The following is an 18,738-nucleotide window of genomic DNA, read 5'->3' as shown; positions in this document are numbered from 1 at the left end:
ACTCTTGTGAAACGGTCTCATCCGTGAAACGGGTCAATTATATTCATATTTATAATGATAAGTAATATTTTTTACATAAATTATAATATTTTTTTAATGGATAACCCATATAAAAGATCCGTCTCATAAATATGACCCTTGAGACCGTCTCATAAAAGTTTTTGCCACGGAAAAAATATATTCGATATCGATAAACATTTCATGTAGTATTCCTTTTAATCGACGACATATCTCAAATTATCTTAAATAAGAAGACATAAACTATTTCTCCATAAAGCTCAAAACATAAGTTAGCCTTTCACAATATCAAGATTACGAACATATATTTTGCCTAAGTTCGAGTATTAATTAGTACACGTCAAAAAATAAAGATCGCGAGTTTTAATGTCATAAAAAAATTAAATTAAAATAATAATAATAAGATTACGAACATATATATATCGATGGGTCATTGGCATTTGGAGTCTTCACACGCTGCGCTTTCCTATTACCATTCAGTCCTGTATCAGCACAAAATCTTCATCATTTTACATCAGGCCAGCCGAAAACTTGGCAATGACGACTCTTTTCTGGGCCTTGGCGGCGTTTTATGTTTGTGTTTCTTTAACTTGGACAATCGGGATTGAAGCTAACAACATTCTGTGGCCATACCAAGTTTTAGAAAATGGCCAGACTTTGGCCTCTGCTAACAAAAGATATGAACTTGGATTCTTCAATGGCTCTTCCAAAAAGGATTCTTGGGGGGATTTATGGTACTTGGGTGTATGGTACCGGGGGATCAAGCCATTGACAGTTGTTTGGGTTGCTAACAGGGCCAACCCTTTGCGTGGATTTGACATAAAACTTCTTTTGAATTCTTCTGGGGATCTTTCTCTTCAAGATGATAGTAAAGACAGGATCTTGATTGTTAAAATGAATCGGCATGTATCCAGGCCAGTGCTGGTGCTCCTGGATTCGGGCAATCTTGTGATTAAAGATGGTAAAAATCTGACTCATGAGAAGTACTTTTGGCAAAGCTTCGACTTTCCTACGGATACATTGCTACCGGGAATGAAGCTTGGGTGGGACTCAAAATCCGGCGGGGAACGTGTTCTAACATCATGGAGGACACCGATAGATCCATCAGACGGCGAGTTCGTGTTCAGAATTGAATCGATTGAATCGCCTCAGTTGTTACTTGAAAAGCAAAAGATCAGACAATCCAGGTGGGGTCCCTGGAATGGACATCGATTTAGTGGCGCCTATTTTAAGAAGAGTGACCATGTATTCAGGCCTGTTTATCATTCTAGTCCTGAAGAGGTTTCTTTAAAATTCGAGACAACGGATGAATCGGTTTTGCTGAGATTGGTGGTGAATCAAATCGGAGTAATACAGTTTCTGAAATGGGAAAATGGATCACAAATTTGGGTTCCAGTAATGACTTTGAATCAAGATATCTGTGACACGTATGGCTCATGTGGACCTTATGGAGTTTGTTACCGAAATAATGCGCAAAGGTGCAGGTGTCTGAAGGGATTTTCAGCCAATATGTCCAACGACAGGCCCTTGATTGATCCCATGAATGAATGCAGGAGAAAACTCGCCCTGAAATGTAACAACGACGATGGTTTTGTGAAGCGCAGAGAACTGAAATTGCCTGATAAGTTTACTGTCTGGCAGGGCTTGAGCCCTCAGCAGTGTGGGGGTTACTGCTTAAAGGAGTGTTCTTGTATGGCCTACACGAACATAGATATATATGGAAACGGTAGTAAATGCGTTGTGTGGCTTGATAAATTGCTTGATATCGGATATTCTGCCCATGGAGGAGATGCACTTTATATTCGTGTGGCACGTGGCGAACTAGGTATCTATCTGCTTCACTTTTCTATCATCAGAATTTGGCATATTGACTGAATAACAGAAATTTTGTCGCGATCCCGTCGGCATATCTAGTACTAGTACACACAAGTTATACATTCATTAAGACGTTATAAAAGGTTGACGAATCATGGTAAGTGACAGTAGGTGGTCTGATGATTACCTTTAGTTTGGACAGGACGCGACAAAAACATAATAACGGATCTTCTGTAACAGCTCACGCACCGTTACCTTAGTTAATATTCGATACAAGATTCATACGATGCATTCTTATAATTTGTATGCCTTTTTCTAATCAAATAATGTTCCCATTCAATAATAGTCCTGGAAAAAATTATTGAGCTATACTGTTAATGGTCAACATTAATGAAGCTGCAAGTTGAAACATGCTGTAGCAATTGGAAATCATCAATATATGTTTCAGCATATACTACAGATATATTGTCAAATCACATATTTGGTTCAATATGAAGCTAAAAGGTTGCCTTCATTCAGGCATTAAATGTAGTGATTTTCTGTTTTATGTTCTTGGCCAGAGTCGATTTCTTCTGCCAAGAGGCACAGATTATACACGGCAATTGCCATCCTTCTTCTTTCAGCATTTTTGTGGACAGCAGCCTTGTGCGCCAAGTACTTTACATTCGATTATGAAAGAACAACGAAAACAGGTGCATGAAACATTATTGAAATTCTTGAGTTCTCTTTTGTTCATTCCATGTTGGTATCATAATGTTCTTAGTCATTTGTTCTGTGCAGCCACGGTGAACAGGCGATCGTCACAAGTTCAAGATGGACAAGACATGCAATTCTTTAGCATAAACACGATTTCTGCTGCTACCAACAATTTTTCTCAAGCTAAAAAGATTGGGGCAGGTGGTTTTGGTCCTGTGTATCAGGTATCTCTTTTGTCCCATTCTGAAAAAGAGGAAAAGTTATTGCCCGAAGACGTTTAGGCTTGTGTTTTCAATCATTTATTTGTGATCCATGCACAGGGTGAATTACCAAACGGGCAGCGGATAGCAGTGAAGAGGCTGTCTGAATTTTCTAGGCAAGGGGATGAGGAGTTTCAGAACGAATTAAGCATGACCGCGGGGCTTCAGCACCGTAATCTAGTTAAGCTCTTAGGGTGCTGCACTGAAGGAGATGAGAGAATACTGGTGTACGAGTACATGCCGAATAAAAGCCTCGACAAATTCATATTTGGTATACACAAGTTACCATAGTTACATTATAATGAGAATATATAATTTCATTTCACTATAATTTTTCATCAAAGAAAACTTGGTTGTTTTTGTATGCGGGTTGGCAGATCGTGTTGCTAGAAGACTTCTCTCATGGGAAAAAAGCTTCGAGATTCTTAAAGGAATTGCTAAGGGATTAAGCCATCTGCATTCTGGTGCAGAAGTGAGAATAATTCACAGGGACTTGAAGGTGAGCAACATCTTGCTGGATGATGAAATGAACCCGAAAATCTCGGACTTTGGTTTAGCAAGAAATGTGGAAGCTGAAACAGAGGAGATCACGAGACGAGTAACTGGAACATAGTAAGTGATACACTAGCAACAATTACCACTGAAACCAAGTGCGACGCGTCTATATTATATGGCACGTCAGTGTATTGTTTGTGCTACTATATAGTTTACTAGATTCGAGTTGTGCATATGGCCTCTAATCTTTGATAATATGTGCAGTGGATATATGTCACCAGAGTACATGATGACGGGCAGTTACTCGACAAAATCAGACGTTTTCAGCTTCGGAGTTCTAGTACTAGAAGTCGTGAGTGGCCGGAGGAACTGGGGATTCCGCCACCCTGATCATGATTTTAACCTTCTGGGACACGTAAGTTTGCAGCCTATATATATTCACCTCAGAACCAAAAAAACTAAAATACGTATAAATAAGTAGTGTCTTAATGAACAATTTCCAGGCCTGGAAACTATGGACTCAGGGAAAAGCTCTGGAACTGATGGATCCAGTACTCCTGGAAGAATCCTTCCGGGAAAAGGATGTCACGCGATGCATTCAAGTCGGTCTTTTGTGCGTCCAGTGTCACTCGGGGGGAAGACCAGCGATGCCGGACGTGGTTTCCATGTTGCAGAACGACGATGCAATACCGATGGAGCCTCGGGAGCCTGGATTCTACGGCCTGAAATCGTCCAGAGAGCTGAAATCTTCTTTAGCTAGAGGGAATCAAGAAACTTGTAATGGATTAACTATTACAACATTGACAGGGAGATCATAACATATTGATATTAATTGTAAATAAAAATAATAATTATACCATTTGATTGATTGATTCACTATAGCAAAATTATAACACAAGGAAGTCTTGTGCAAGTCTTGTGCTAAACTTGTGCTCAGATCCAGTTTTTTTTAATATATTACATAACGAAAATTTGTTAGAATTTTAAAATCAGTGGAGTTCTAAGTTTATTTTCATCAAAAAAATAAATTTCTTTTCTGAATTCAATTTTAGATCTCGTTGATCTATTACTATTTTTAGTTTAAGTATAATATAGCCACAAAAGTTTTGGTGTCATGATCTATTTTGATTTTAATTTTTTGTTTTTCCTTCAACTATAATTGCTAGTTCCTGATTAATTTTTACGATCATGGCATGCCTCCGTAAATGTAATCAATTCGAGTTACAACATGAGAGACTGTTACTTTATACGACTATTATTAATCAAATTAACGATAAATATAAATAGTGTATTTTTCATTATATTTGCACCAATAGTTGTTTGACATATGTCGAGCGATGATCGTTAAAATTATACTATATGCAAAGGTATATATGTGTAGGGCTGACATACCGTATCGAAATATCGGAATTTTGGTATAACGTAATCGAAATTTTTTCGATACACAGACATTTTTTCGGTATACCAAATTTTTTTTGGGTATCAATATAAATTTTTTTCGTACCAAAGTTTCGAAAGCACCCCTGTATATGTGCCCGAGAAAGAAGCGGATCGAGAACGTACACATCCACCAAAATTAATTGATATTGAAAACAAATCAGTATTTCAATATCTAACTCTTCTTTTTTTATTTTTTTTTTAAATTTCCTCAATTTTTATGTTGGAAAAAATCCTTCCTTAATTAAACGTTCATGTTCGAGAAATCCATGAAATTAGTAAGACATTTTTAGTCAATATATTGCTCAAGTATTTCACAGAAAGAATTTTGAAATAATAGGGTATATGATATGACAAACTATGAGTCAATTTTTGGCATAAAATCTTTACTCTAAGATGCGATAGGAAAGTGATGGCATCACATATGGATAGATAAAAATGTGATATGGAATGTGATGTTTAATGTATTTATTTTATTTTATTTTTAATGAAAAGTGGTATAAATATGAATGAAAATTATACCATCGTGTTATTTTGAGAAATGATCAATTGTATAATTCTGTTTGTTTCTCTCAAGGGCAAAAAAAACAAAAACAAAAACAAAAAATAATCAAATCAGTACTCTCTTTTCCGTCTACTCATTTCACTTCCCACAAATTGTCCATCACTTTTCTATATGTATAATAATAAAAAAAAAAAGAAAGGGTGACCCCCACCCCCAAGGACCCCACACAGAGCTGCCCCAAGCTCCGGTGTGAAAGGAGGTAAATCAGGGTTATGCTTGGCCAGGTAAGTACCCAGGGAGAGGAAGGCTCGCAAGCACGATAAACAAGGCCAAATACACCTTTTACGGGATTCGAACACTCGTCACCTTCTTTTTCACCAAGGCCTTTGCTAGTTCAGCTGTGCCCCTGGGGCTTTTCTATATGTATAATAGGAGAGGAACAAAATGTATTCAAATAATTCAATTACCGTCTAGTGGAGTATAGAAATTCTCTAAATCGATGTAGTTATAATAATGTGCATATGCATCTATACTATATTATTAAATTAAAGGGTTTAGATTAATTAGTAACTATTGCCTTGGTGTGTTTTTCGATAAACAATAAATATCCCTTCACAAATTGGCATGTGTTTTGTTTCTTCTTGTAAGGACCCGATTTTACTCTATTAATTAATTTGTGTGTTAAAATATGTATTTATAAATATCGGTTTATAGACGATATTAAATTGCATATTTGATTTATAAATCACACAGAAGTTGAAATAACTCAAACCGGGTCAAGTTTTAACCCCGAATAAATAAAACGAGTACACACATTAAGTATATTATTAGATTATGATAAGATATATATCTTCTCTTTCCTCAACCTTTCCACCGCCATCACCCTGCGTTTTCTTTTCTTTTCGTTTCCAAGTTTTCTCATTTCTTCAAATTGCCGTATCTTTTCCGTCGGTTATCGATTTTTGAAAATAAATATAGTTCCGAAATCCTCGCGACGAGAGCTTTCTTTTGATACCAATATTGTAAGATTTCCTCGCGTTGGTCGAAACCCGACTCCGACCAGCCGCCGTCTTCGCCGCCCCTAGCCGCCGTCCGATCGCCGCCTGAGCTAGGAGGAGTGTTTTTCCGGTTGTTTAGACCTTTAATTCAAAGTCTTGAGGTATATTTCGAATTTAGGGTTTCAAATTTTGGGTATTTCGATTCGATTGACTTCCGATAATTGATATTTGATTTATTATTGGTTGTAGGGATTATATCGAAGTCGATTGAAGGTATTGGCTATTTTTCAGAATTTATTTGGGAGTAATTTCGAATTTCCAGATTTTGAATATTGGGAATTTTCGAATTTTATTGTTGAGTATTCATGACTTGAGTGTTTAGATGCTCTAGAAAATATAAATGCAAATTTTCGAAATTTGTAGGAATTTTCGGAAAATTCAGATTGTTCTACTTTGGATATTTCGACATTTTAAAGTCGTTTATTCGATAGTTGGTCATGAATAGGAATTAATATGAGATACATGGTTTTTCACAGGATTGGAGTATTCGAATATTACATGAGATATTTCTGTGGTAATTAAGTGTTGGTTGAGGTACGTATGAGTTGTTTATATTACGACGCCTATAATGGCATGTAATGATATTAAGTATTTTGTAATGAGTGATAACGTGTTTTATGTGCTTACGTGGATTATATGATTTCATTCACTCATTTACAAGTTTACATAGCACGTTGAGCCTTGACTCCTTTGATTGCTATTGATATTGATCTCTTGAGATGTATTGAGTCATCATGGAGCGAGTGACATTGTTTTAGTGCACTCCTGAGATAGCATGAGACACGGACAGGTAGCTCCTGTCGCCCTCTGATGCTACGTACGATACTCCTGATGACAGCATGAGGTTGGACGGGTCGCTCCTGTCACCCTCCGATGCTACGTGTATGGATTAGCAGTGATGATTCGAGGTCTGCTGTGTTCCTGGCACGGGTGGCCACTGAGTTTATTGTGATACGATTATTTGGACTCCTTTTGGTATCCCTTATTTCATTGATACCTGTCACGCATTACATTGCATTTCATTGCATTGTACTTGATTTTATTCATGTCAGTTATATTTGTCGTAATTTTTATAGTTCGTCGTACTGGGGTTCGACCCCTGTTTTCTTTTTATGTTGTGGTTGTTTGTGATTCTATAGCAGGTTATCCAGGGGGATTTGACGCATCTGGTGGAGCGTCATCTAGTGGTACCCAGTGAGGCGAGCGTGGAGTCGAGTTCCCAGATATATGTATATATATCAGTTTAGCGAGTTTTATATTTGCCGGGGTGATGCCCTGTGTATCTGTATAAATAGTTTTGGACCTTGTTTTGAATTGTTATTTGTGTGATCGAGCCTTGCCGGCTCTGCATGTGTTTAGTCCTGGCCAGTGCGGCTATAGGTTTGTAAATTGGAGTTGTGACTCTATATATTGCTGGTTGTGTTGTACAGGTTTTTGGGATGTCCTATTTACGAATAGGTCATGCCGAATTTTCTGTAGGCCCAAACGCAAATTTTTAACTCGTTTTCGCTGTTTACATTAATTAATCCTGGTTGTTTGCTCATTAAATATTAAATCAGGACACGGGCCCTTTCACTTCTTCCGGGGTATGGATATATAATTTTTTATCTCGTAGTCACTTTAGACTTAAAAATGTCAAGAAAACCCTTTTTTTCCCAAAACGTTAAAAAAAAAAAAAGTTGATTCCCAGACGTACCTTTTACTTTAAATTAAAAGCATACAGCATCTTGTTCTGCCGATTAATCTCTCTCCATCGATCTAACAATAATATTTGTGGCGTCCTGACTAAGATGTACCAAATTTTATTATGCAAAAGTACCAAGATCTCATGTACTTCAATTTTCGTAGATGGATTCTCCGAAACATGCTACATTTTTAATTCGCATAAATATATTCGCTTATCAATTGATGGATACCTGAAGTTATTTATAAGTTTCTTATATATACATAGGAAATATATATATACATATATATATGTTATGATATATATATTAATATTATTGTAGCAAGATACTTGATTAATTCATATAATAATATATCATGCATGACTTGATCTCCGATGTTTATATAGTTACTAGTTACTACCTAGCTAGATATTATATAGTTCGTGGAAATTGCCGGGGCATGCCCAATGTTTTTTTATAGTTTTTATATATAGCCGTTGATTTATAAAGTTTTATTTTACGGATAAAATGAGAATTTTTTTTATAAATTCGATGGAAAATTATTTTATAGATTAATATTAAAGATACGACCAATATATCGTATAACGATATTCACAATAATTATATCGTGAAATTATGTATATTGTATCTATTTATAACTTATTCATCGATTATTGTCACCCCATACGTTGCAACTTCTCTGCATGAGAATGAGATTGAAGATATATAAAGGAACAATTAACCCAGTTTTATAGTACTAATCGTTTCTGATCAAGGGATAAAATTTTGTTTCTATTAATGCAACCATATATTGTTGTTATCATGGTTTTAGTAGTTGTTTTTTTTTATTGGAGTGCTAACACAAAATTTGAAGATGATGAGATATATGGTTGGCCCGGCCGCCTAACGCTAAAAAATGATAACATTACACCAAAAATTATTGAGGTAGGCAGGTAGCGTCGGATATTACTGATTATTCAATGTTCAAATCGATGAAAAAAAGACAAAAGAAAACATACAAGTTGTGTTGGGTAGTCAACCAAAGATGCACATTGGAAAATCAAAAAAAGATCATGAGTTAATGTATGAAATGATATCTCAATTTGTATGAGGATTTTTGGATGGTTACAAAAACAAAACCATGAAGGCTTGTGCTCAAAGTGAACAATATCGTACCAATGTGAGATATCGGGTTCCATTGATTAACAAGTTGCGTGACTAAAAATATAATTTCTCGTTACTAATTATTTATTTTTGAAGCTGCTATACATATATAACTATTCTACAGGTTTTGAGTTAAGAGTTAGGATCGTGTTTTTGATAGGAAAAATGTTGTTTTTTTCTATTTACTTGTTCAGTTTTGAGTTTTGGTCCTTATACTTTTCAATTTTTGTTACATTAGTTTTTTTTATCTTGAGCTATTTTGGTCTTAATAGTGATGATGTGACGTCTGAATAGCTAGTAGTTATTTTTCGATACTATGTCAATATTTTTCGATGTCATGTCAGCATTTTTTAGTTACAAATTATGAGAAATTTGACCAAAATTTTCAAAAATTAAAAGTTATTTATCTTTTCCACTATTTTCCGAGCTTTAATTCTTGAAAATGTTAAAGAAAAAAAAAAGAAACAAAAACAAGTTGGGATTCGTTTTTGCATTATCTTCTTTCCATCCAACCTTTTTCATGAATAGAAATTAAGATACAGTCTAGCTAGTTCTTGAAAATAAGTGGTTCTTTTTTTTTTTTTTCTTTTTTCCCATTGGTACCTCTTCCTTGGCCTAATTCTTTTCTCTACCTGAAGCTGACTCCAAATGTGTGCGTCCAGAAATCAGATGAAGTCTCAGCAGCAACGGGGAAGGTGCTCGAAATCGGCACCAGGCAAAATTCTTTATCGTATTGTATCTACTGATGAATAAAGTTTGATCTTACAATTTTTAAAGTCAGATGTCGAAAACACATTTTTAAAGTTTTTCATGGATTTTGTTTCCATCTGCACAACCTACTCCAAGATGAAGAATCTTTGTATCAACATTAGCAAAGAAATTCAGGCTGACATCAAGATACACAATCAACATATATTTCCTAGGTATCAAATTTCATATTAGACAATTTCAACCATCGATTTATTTGTGGTCCGTATATATAAACTAATACGAAGCAAAATCATCTGCCATTTTTAGTTCAATAGACCTGTCAAACATAACCTCATCAGTGTACAAAACAGAATTGTGCAAGTGGCTCAAAATTTTCCTGGCCACATGGCCTCCATCAAGTCCCATGCCACACATGAACGATCTTCTGATAGCAATGTCAGAATTTCAGAGGAGCCTTGAGTTGTGAAATATCAGGTTTAAAATTTCATTACCCCTTGTTTGGCCAGACAATTTCAATAGTTTCAGTTTTAGAATATACATTACTGAAAACTTTTTCACTGTTAATTTGTAAAATTATATCGTAAATTATATATTCTGCCCGGTCCAACGCGGTGCCAACTCCCAAGAGTTGTACAACTGTTACATAATGGTCTAGATACAAGATTTACAGCTGACCTTTCTTGATATTTGCAAAACTAAAAAGGTACCTCTTCTTACTTACTAGGCTAACATTCATGCAGCGCATACTCTTGGGTGATTTATGTCTGGTTTTTGCCTTCAGGTAAAAATATAGATGTTTTTTGTACTTTCAATCGCAGGTACCTTGGTTCGGGGTCGTTAAAAAATATTCAACCTCTCCCTTTGCTGAGGATATGTTTGAAAAAATGAAAAAAATGATTGTGGAGTACGAAGTTGTGATCAACCGATGGCCTCAATATAAATTAATTTTGAATAATGTGAGGTTCTATCTTTAATTAGGACATGCAGTTCTAAAAAAAATTCATAGGTGTGCTTTTTTCTCCCCCTACATTATTAATATACGCATTATGTCCATTTTTTGCGCACACAAAGTTGTAGTTACATTTCATTGGTCATATTTTAAAGGCTGCTGCAAATGTTGAAAGAGCAATAATCAAGGCAATGGAAAGGCAATACCGTGACATTTTGACGGCTACGAAAGATAGCATACCAAAAAAACTTGGCATGCAGGTCATATATTGGCAGGAAGGCAATCAACCATTTACTATTCCATTCCTAGTCAGGTGAGTTACTTTTCTGCTATTAATTTTCCCTACAAAACTGGTAGAAGGAAAGATAGATTTGACTGTTCCTAATATTTGTGTTTGGCAGCTCGGAATTTTTTTGAAAACAATGAAGAGAAATACAGATATGATTCACGGTATGATCGAGGATAAACTGAAGTCATGGGCGTCTTATTTGCTAATGAATGGAGACAATAAGTCAAAATTTGGGGAACAAATGAATGATATTATAGTCCTCTTGAGGATAAAGTACAAGAATTATGTTCAAACCATTGTAGTCAAGCTTGCAGCAAACGTAAGCCATTTTACATCCCTGAATTTGTTAAATAAGATGGACTAATATGCTAAAGATTATATTTCATCTCTTAATTTCAATTTCTACGAGCTTCAAATTTAAAAATTTAAGATCAAACTTTAATCCAAATGTTGTTATCGTATTGTATCTACTGATGGGGGATTCATATCATCAGCAGAAATTCAAATACTAAGGTAAAAATTCTTTATCGTATTGTATCTACTGATGAATAAAGTATGATCTTTCAATTTTTAAAGTCAGATGTCAAAAACACATGTTTAAAGTTTTTCATGGATTCTGTTTCAATATTCTGCACAGCCTAATCCAAGATGAAAAATCTCTGTATCAACATTAGCAAAGAAATTCAGGCTGACATCAAGATACACAATCAACATATATTTCCTAAGTATCAAATTTCATATTAGACAATTTCAACCATCGATTTATTTGTGGGCCGTATATATAAGCTAATACGAAGCAAAATCATCTGTCATTTTTAGTTCAATAGACCTGTCAAACATAACCTCATCAGTGTACAACACAGAATTGTGCAAGAGGCTCAAAATTTTCCTAGCCGCATGGCATCCATCAAGTCCCATGCCACACATGAACGATCTTCTGATAGCAATTTCAGAATTTGAGAGGAGCCTTGAGTTGTGGAATATCAGGTTTACAATTTCATTACCCTTTGTTTGGCCAGACAATTTCAATAGTTTCAGTTTTAAAAAATACTTTACTGAAAACTTTTTCACTAGTAATTTGTAAAATTATATTGTAAATTTATATTGTAACATCCGGTATTTTTAATACGTAAATTCGCATGCATAATTAGGAAATTTATTTATTTGAAATTTTAGAGTATGGGTTAAATATTTATGTGAATTATTTGTGCATGATTTAATTGATTTTCAAGCATTTAACCCATAATTAGAGATTTTCATGATTTATGGTAATTGAATTTTTTTATCGCGTTGACGGGACCGTGGACGGACGAGATGACAACTTTCGATCCAATTTATTTCATGAGCATTTTTAGAGCCCAAAAATATTATTTTGAGTTTTATTTCCTCAAAATTATTAGTATTTAATTTTATATGATTTTAGGAGTCCATTTTTATTCAAAATAAGCCAAAATAATGACTTTTTATTATCTTTAAAATTCCCTTAATTATTTATTTCGGGATTTTTAAATTAGTTATCAGATTTTAATTATTAGTTAGGGATTTTAAGTTATATATTTCATAATTAAAAATCCATATTAATATTTTATTATCCTAAAAAACCTATTTTTAATTAAAACCTTACCCTAAACCTACCCAACCCTCACGCCTCCAAGCTCTCAGCCGACACTTCCACCTCTCCTTCATCTTATTCATCGGCTAGCAATCTCCAAGGCTCCATAGCCACGATTTTGAAGCTTCCGAGTTGAGTCATCGTCGTCCCGTCGTCCCGGATTCGTTCTACACGCTCCTATCTCTTATTTTAACGGTGCAAGGCATGTTTCTTTCTCAAATTTTCGTGTCATATCAGTGGTTAATAGTGTGCGTGTGTATGCATTAGAATTATTCAAGGAAATTTCAAAAAAATCGTTTGGTTTTGGTTGTTATGCACCTTGTTCATGTTTTTTCTTCAATCATGCTCACGTTTTCTTGCTTCATGACTTGTATGACTGCTGGTCAGGGTTCTTCAGGATCCCTAGGTTGTGTGAAAGGGGTCTGGACTCGAGTGGCTCGAGTGGTTCGAGCCAAACGAGCCCAGGTAGGCGCTGGTGCAGGTTCGGCCTCCATGGGTGCGCAGTTTAGGGTTCTGAGAAGGGGGTTCGGTGTGGGTGATCTAGGCTGCATGGGGCTGGGGCCATGGGCAGGTTAGGACCGCCCAGACGTGGGCCACGTCTGGGCGACGGAGCTCCGGCCAGGGGCCGCCGGAGCAGGGCGGCAGCAGCCCTAGAAGGGCTGCTGCTCGCGGCCGAGCAGATTAGGGGAAAGGGGCATCGGGTTGTGAGGGTTTGGGGGATCCGGGTCGGGTTTTTGGGTCCGGGTCGGGTTCAGTAAGTCTTGGGTCAAGTCTAGTGGGTCCGGGTCCGGGTTAAGTGAGTCGGGCTCGGGTATTTTTATTTTTAAGTATTAAGTATAATTAAGTGTTAAATGGCTCAATTAAATCCCAAAAAATTTAATTGGGTTACATTTAATTAATTGGGTGGAATTTAATTATTATTGGACTTAAATAAATTTAATTAAGTTAGTCCAATGATTTTTATGGGCTTGGGGGTCCATGAAAATTATTGGGCCAGTCTTTGGGCTTTTGGGCCCATTGGGCCAGAATAGGTTGTTATTGGGCCAGAAATGTTGTAATGGGCTTGAATTTATTAATTGGGCGTAGAAATGTATTTTTGGGTTTAAGTGTGTTAATGGGCCAGTCTCAGTATTAATGGACCAGAATTTAAGAAAATGGGCTTGAGTGTTAGGGCTAGCAGTTCAGTACAACCCATGAGAAATTGCATGTGTCCTGAATATATATTTAATTATTTTTATGCATGGAAGTTATTTTTAATAATTATATGTTAGTATGAAATTAAATTAAATATATATGAAGGACACACATTTTATTTAAGTACATGCATTCATGAAATAATTTTTATGCATGATTTAATGTTTGAGGTTGAGCAAAAAAAAATAATTTTATGTTGGAAGTTGAAGTAGTGTGACAATTTAAGGGGGATTCGTCCCTATATGTGAACTATTGAAGGGCAGTTTACTGCCAATTTAAGAGGTGATTCGTCACCGCCACGTACGTTGGTTTACCACGCTGATCAGTATTTAATGTATGTATGGTTACACTATGGAGACGACCTTTCGATGTTAGAAAATACTTTGCTCAACAATGTTTATGTATTATTATGATATTTAAGTTTATGTTATGTTCATGATATTTTTAAGCATGCTCATTCATGTATATGTTATGTATTAGTATTAAAGTGATTTAAATTATTTTAAACCCTTGTTATGTTAGCATGTTGGGCCTCTAGGCTCACTACACTGATATGGTGCAGGTAAGTACGTAGAGGAGGATGTAGTACCCACCGGCGGTTGGACCTATGAGCGGACATGCAGTAACCCCGTGACCGTTGTCTGAGTCTATGTCATGTTATGAATATTTTTATCGTGTTATACATTTTATTTAAATATTTTCAGTGCATGCAAATTGTATTTATTCCGCTTATGTCAGTATTTTACTTGTCAGTATTTTATTGAATGTTAGACTCAGATATTTAATTTATTAAATGTTGCATTTTTATTTAAGTTATTTATTTTTAAATCTATTTATTCTGTGCATATATGTATGGGCATGTATGTTCATATTTTTACTTAGTAAGTATAAAAAAAAAAAAATTCGCATATTTATTTATTTATATTTAGAGAGTTAGGGTCGTTTCAGTTGGTATCAGAGCACGGTTCTTGGAGGGGTCATTACTGCTATGCGAGCTCAGAAATCCACGCTACCGGTCTGTAAGTTTTAAGTGTTTATAGAATGATTTAATTTTAAGAATTTAAGTTAGCATTAATGTTAAAACACTTAGTTATGCATGACGATTTACGTAAAGAAATATGTGGTGGTGCAGAATGCCTCCGAGACCTATGAACACACGTGGGGAATCTCCACCTCCACCTCCACCTCCGCAGAACCCTCTTGCAGCATTGGAGCAGGCCAATGCTAATATGATGGCAGGGATTACTGCTCTGTTGGAGCAGCAGGCTGCACGTCCTAGACTGTCCCACGAGGAGGACGTTGCTGAGCGGTTCCAGAAGAAGGGGCCGAAGGAGTTCACTTGAAACGACCCTAACTCTATGATTATTAAATAAATAAATATGCGGAATTTTTTTTTTATATATATACTTACTAAATAAAATATGCACATATATGCCCATACATACATGCACAGAATAAAAAGATTTAAAATACATAAATAAAAACTTAAATAAAAGAATTTCCTTCTTTAAATAAAATAAATATCTGAGTCAAACATTTAATTAAAAGTACTGCATAAATAAAATGATTAAAATTTGCATGCACTGGCAATATTCAATAAAATATTCAAAACACACAACCACTGAAAAATAATATAAAATGTGTAACATGCTGACATAATCAAAACATGCATGTGACTCAGACATCTATCACGGTCACGGGGTCACTGCATGTCCGCTCATATGTCCTCGCCGCCGGTAGGAGCTACATCCTTCTCTACGAACTCACCTGCACCATACCAGTGTAGTGAGCCTAGAGGCCCAACATGCTAACATAACAAGGGTTTAAAATAATTTAAAACAATTAAATATTAATACATAACATATACATGAATGAGCATGCTTAAAAATATCATGGCATAAACATAACTTAAATTAACTTAAATAACATAATACATACATATAGTTGAGCAGTTAAATTTCTAACATCGCATGGTTGTATCCGTAGTGTAACCTTAAATCATACATTAAATACTGATCAGCGTGGAAACCAACGTACGTGGCGGTGACGAATCACCTCTTAAATTGACAGTAAACTGCCCTTCAATAGTTCACATATGGGGACGAATCCCCCTTAAATTGTCATACTACTTCAACTTCCAACATAAAATATTTTATTATTGCTCAGCCTTGAACATTTAATTATGCATAAAATTATTTCATGAATGCATGTACTTAAATAAAATGTGTGTCCTTCATATATATTTAATTTAATTTCTTACTAACATATAAATATTAAAATAACTTCAATGCATAAAAATAATTAAATATATAATTAGGACACATGCAAATTTCTCATGGATGGTCCTGGACTGCTGGCCCTAACACTCAAGCCCAATTACTTAAATCTAACCCAATAACATACTTAAGCCCAATAAAATTGTTCTAAGCCCAATAAAATAATTTAAAGCCCATAAAACATTTTAGGCTCAATAACAACTTAAACTGGCCCAATGGGTCCAAAAGCCCAAAGACTGGCCCAATAACTTTTATGGGCTCAAAAGCCCATAAAATTAATGGACTAACTTAATTAAAATTTTAAAAGCCCAAATAAAATTATTTGGGAGTCCAAATAATTTTATTTCTAATTAATTGGCCCAAAAACCAATTAATTTATAAAATACTTTAAAAATAAAAAGACTCGAGCCCGGCCCACCGAACCCGGACCCGGACCAACTTAACCCGACCCACTAACCTACTGACCCGACCCGGATCACCGACCCGACCCGGACCACCCCCTAACCCTAAACCCGAAACTCCCCCTTCCCTCCCCTTCTCGGCCGCCGCGTGCAGCAGCCCTTCTAGGGCTGCTGCCGCCCTGCTCCGGCCACCCCTGGCCGGAGCCCCGCTGCCCAGACGTAGCCCACGTCTGGGTGGTTCGAACCTAGCCCATGACCCCGGCCCATGCACCCCACAGGCCAACAGCTGAACCCCCTTCCTCGAAACCCTAGCTGCGCCTCCATCTGCCCTTCCAGCCCTCACCTATTCGGCCGAGCCCAATCTAGACCCTAGCCCAGCCATGGCTCGACTCTAAGGACCCTACCAGATCTAAGAACCATCAGCCAACAGCCCTTGACCGATCCATGTCAAAAGAACGTGAACATGCATCAAGAATGGGAAAATATGAACTCCTCAAACCATAACACACTTGTTTTTCTGAAAATTCTTGAAAGAATCCAATGCATACACACACACACCGTTATACACTGATATAATACAAAGAAATAAATAAGGGATCATGCCTTTCACCGTAAAAACGAAGAGAAAACGAGCGTGAGACGATTCCGGGACGACGGGGGCGATGACAACCGACTTGGACCTTCAAAAACCGAGGCTATGGTGTTCTTGGAGGTGTCTCGGTCGAAGGAAGATGATGAACAGTGGGGGTGGCGGCTGATGGAGGTGAGTGATCGGGTGAAGGGAGGGTTTTGGGTAGATTAGGTTAAGTTTTTAATTAAAAAATAGGTTTTAGGATAATTAAAATATATAAATAAGGGTTTTTAAATTCAAAATATATAACTTAAAACTCTAACTAACAATTAAAATCTGATAATAAATTTAACAATCCCGAAATACATAATTAAGGGAATTTTAAAAATACTAAAAAGTCATTATTTTGGCTTATTTTGAATAAAAATGGACTCCTAAAATTATATAAAATTAAATACTAAAAATTTTGAGATAATAAAACTCAAAATAATATTTTAGGGCTCTAAAAAGGCTCATGAAAAATTGGCTAGAAAGTTGTCATCTCGTCCGTCCACGGTCCGTTTACGCAATAAAATAATTAAAATACTAAAAATCATAAAAATCACTAATTATGGATTAAATGCTTAAAAATAAATTAAATCATGCACAAATAATTCACATAATTATTTAACCCATAAATCTAAAATTTAAATAATTAAATATCCTAATTATGCATGCGGATTTACGTATTTAAAATACCGGGTGTTACAATTCTCCCCCCCTTAAATTGAATTTCGTCCTCGAAATTAAAGTACTTACCCGAACAACTCCGGGTAGCGAGTCCTCATGTCTGCCTCGGTCTCCCAAGTAGCTTCCTCCTACGAGTGATTCAGCCACTGGACTCTGACCATCGGTATGACCCGCGTCCTAAGCCTCCGCTCCTCCCTTGCCAAGATCCGCACTGGCCTCTCCTCATACACTAGATCTGGTGGCAACTGTAAGGGCTCGAAATCCAACACATGCGATGGGTTGGAGATATATCTCCGAAGCATGGATACATGAAAAACATTGTACACTGCCGCTAGCCCTGGTGGTAGAGCTAAACGGTAGGCCAACGTGCCAACTCTCTTCAAGATCTTGAATGACCCTATATACCTCGGATTAAGCTTGCCTCTCCGGCCAAAACGCACTACTCCCTTCATCGGTGACACCTTCAGGAATACGTGATCACCTACAGCGAACTCCAAATCTCATCGTCTGGCATCTGCATAACTCTTCTGCCGACTCTGAGCAGTCCTCATCCGATCTCGAATCTGAGTCACAATGTCAGTTGTCTGCTGCACAATCTCAGGACCCAGTAAAATCCGCTCGCCAACCTCATCCCAATGCACAGGAGATCTGCATCTCCTCCCATACAATGCTGCATACGGAGCCATACCTATAGACGACTGAAAACTGTTGTTATAGGTAAACTCCACTAATGGCAGTCTAGTCTCCCAAGAGCCCCGAAAATAAATGACACAAGCTCTCAGAAGATCCTCGAGAACCTGGATCACCCTCTCAGACTGACCATCTGTCTGGGGATGAAATGTTGTACTGAACAAAAGTCTAGTCCCCAAAGCCGTGTGCAGACTCTTCCAAAAT

The 18,738-nt window shown here is 36.5% G+C and overlaps 1 protein-coding gene and 1 long non-coding RNA gene across 2 annotated transcripts; both read left to right on the top strand.

Annotated features, from left to right (window-relative positions):
* Nucleotides 1-1,035: 1,035 nt before the first annotated feature.
* On the top strand, nucleotides 1,036-4,102 carry LOC140893499 (receptor-like serine/threonine-protein kinase SD1-8). The gene is made up of 7 exons (XM_073302569.1): nucleotides 1,036-1,843; nucleotides 2,394-2,525; nucleotides 2,614-2,753; nucleotides 2,850-3,060; nucleotides 3,167-3,401; nucleotides 3,549-3,699; nucleotides 3,788-4,102. Exons 1-7 carry the CDS (start codon nucleotides 1,051-1,053, stop codon nucleotides 4,100-4,102), a joined length of 1,977 nt encoding a protein of 658 aa, XP_073158670.1. The 5' UTR covers nucleotides 1,036-1,050.
* A 1,854-nt stretch (nucleotides 4,103-5,956) lies between these two features.
* LOC140892942 (uncharacterized) lies at nucleotides 5,957-7,709 on the top strand. Its single transcript, XR_012152948.1, has 3 exons — nucleotides 5,957-6,385; nucleotides 6,474-6,497; nucleotides 6,761-7,709. It is a non-coding gene; the product is annotated as an uncharacterized lncRNA (long non-coding RNA).
* The last annotated feature ends 11,029 nt before the right edge of the window (nucleotides 7,710-18,738 follow it).

Source organism: Henckelia pumila, chromosome 3, assembly GCF_033568475.1.
Source record: "Henckelia pumila isolate YLH828 chromosome 3, ASM3356847v2, whole genome shotgun sequence".
NCBI classification, from domain to species: domain Eukaryota; kingdom Viridiplantae; phylum Streptophyta; class Magnoliopsida; order Lamiales; family Gesneriaceae; genus Henckelia; species Henckelia pumila.
The sequence above is the reverse complement of the archived record's forward strand: the minus strand, read 5'-3'. Positions and strand labels throughout refer to the sequence as shown.

Excerpts from the sequence above, each read along its gene's own strand:
- LOC140893499 (XM_073302569.1), top strand. The coding sequence starts at position 1,051 with ATGAAGCTTGGGTGGGACTCAAAATCCGGCGGGGAACGTGTTCTAACA. Across the intron at positions 3,061-3,166 it reads CCTCGACAAATTCATATTTG|ATCGTGTTGCTAGAAGACTT; the intron begins GTATACACAAGT and ends GCGGGTTGGCAG. Across the intron at positions 3,402-3,548 it reads AGACGAGTAACTGGAACATA|TGGATATATGTCACCAGAGT; the intron begins GTAAGTGATACA and ends TAATATGTGCAG.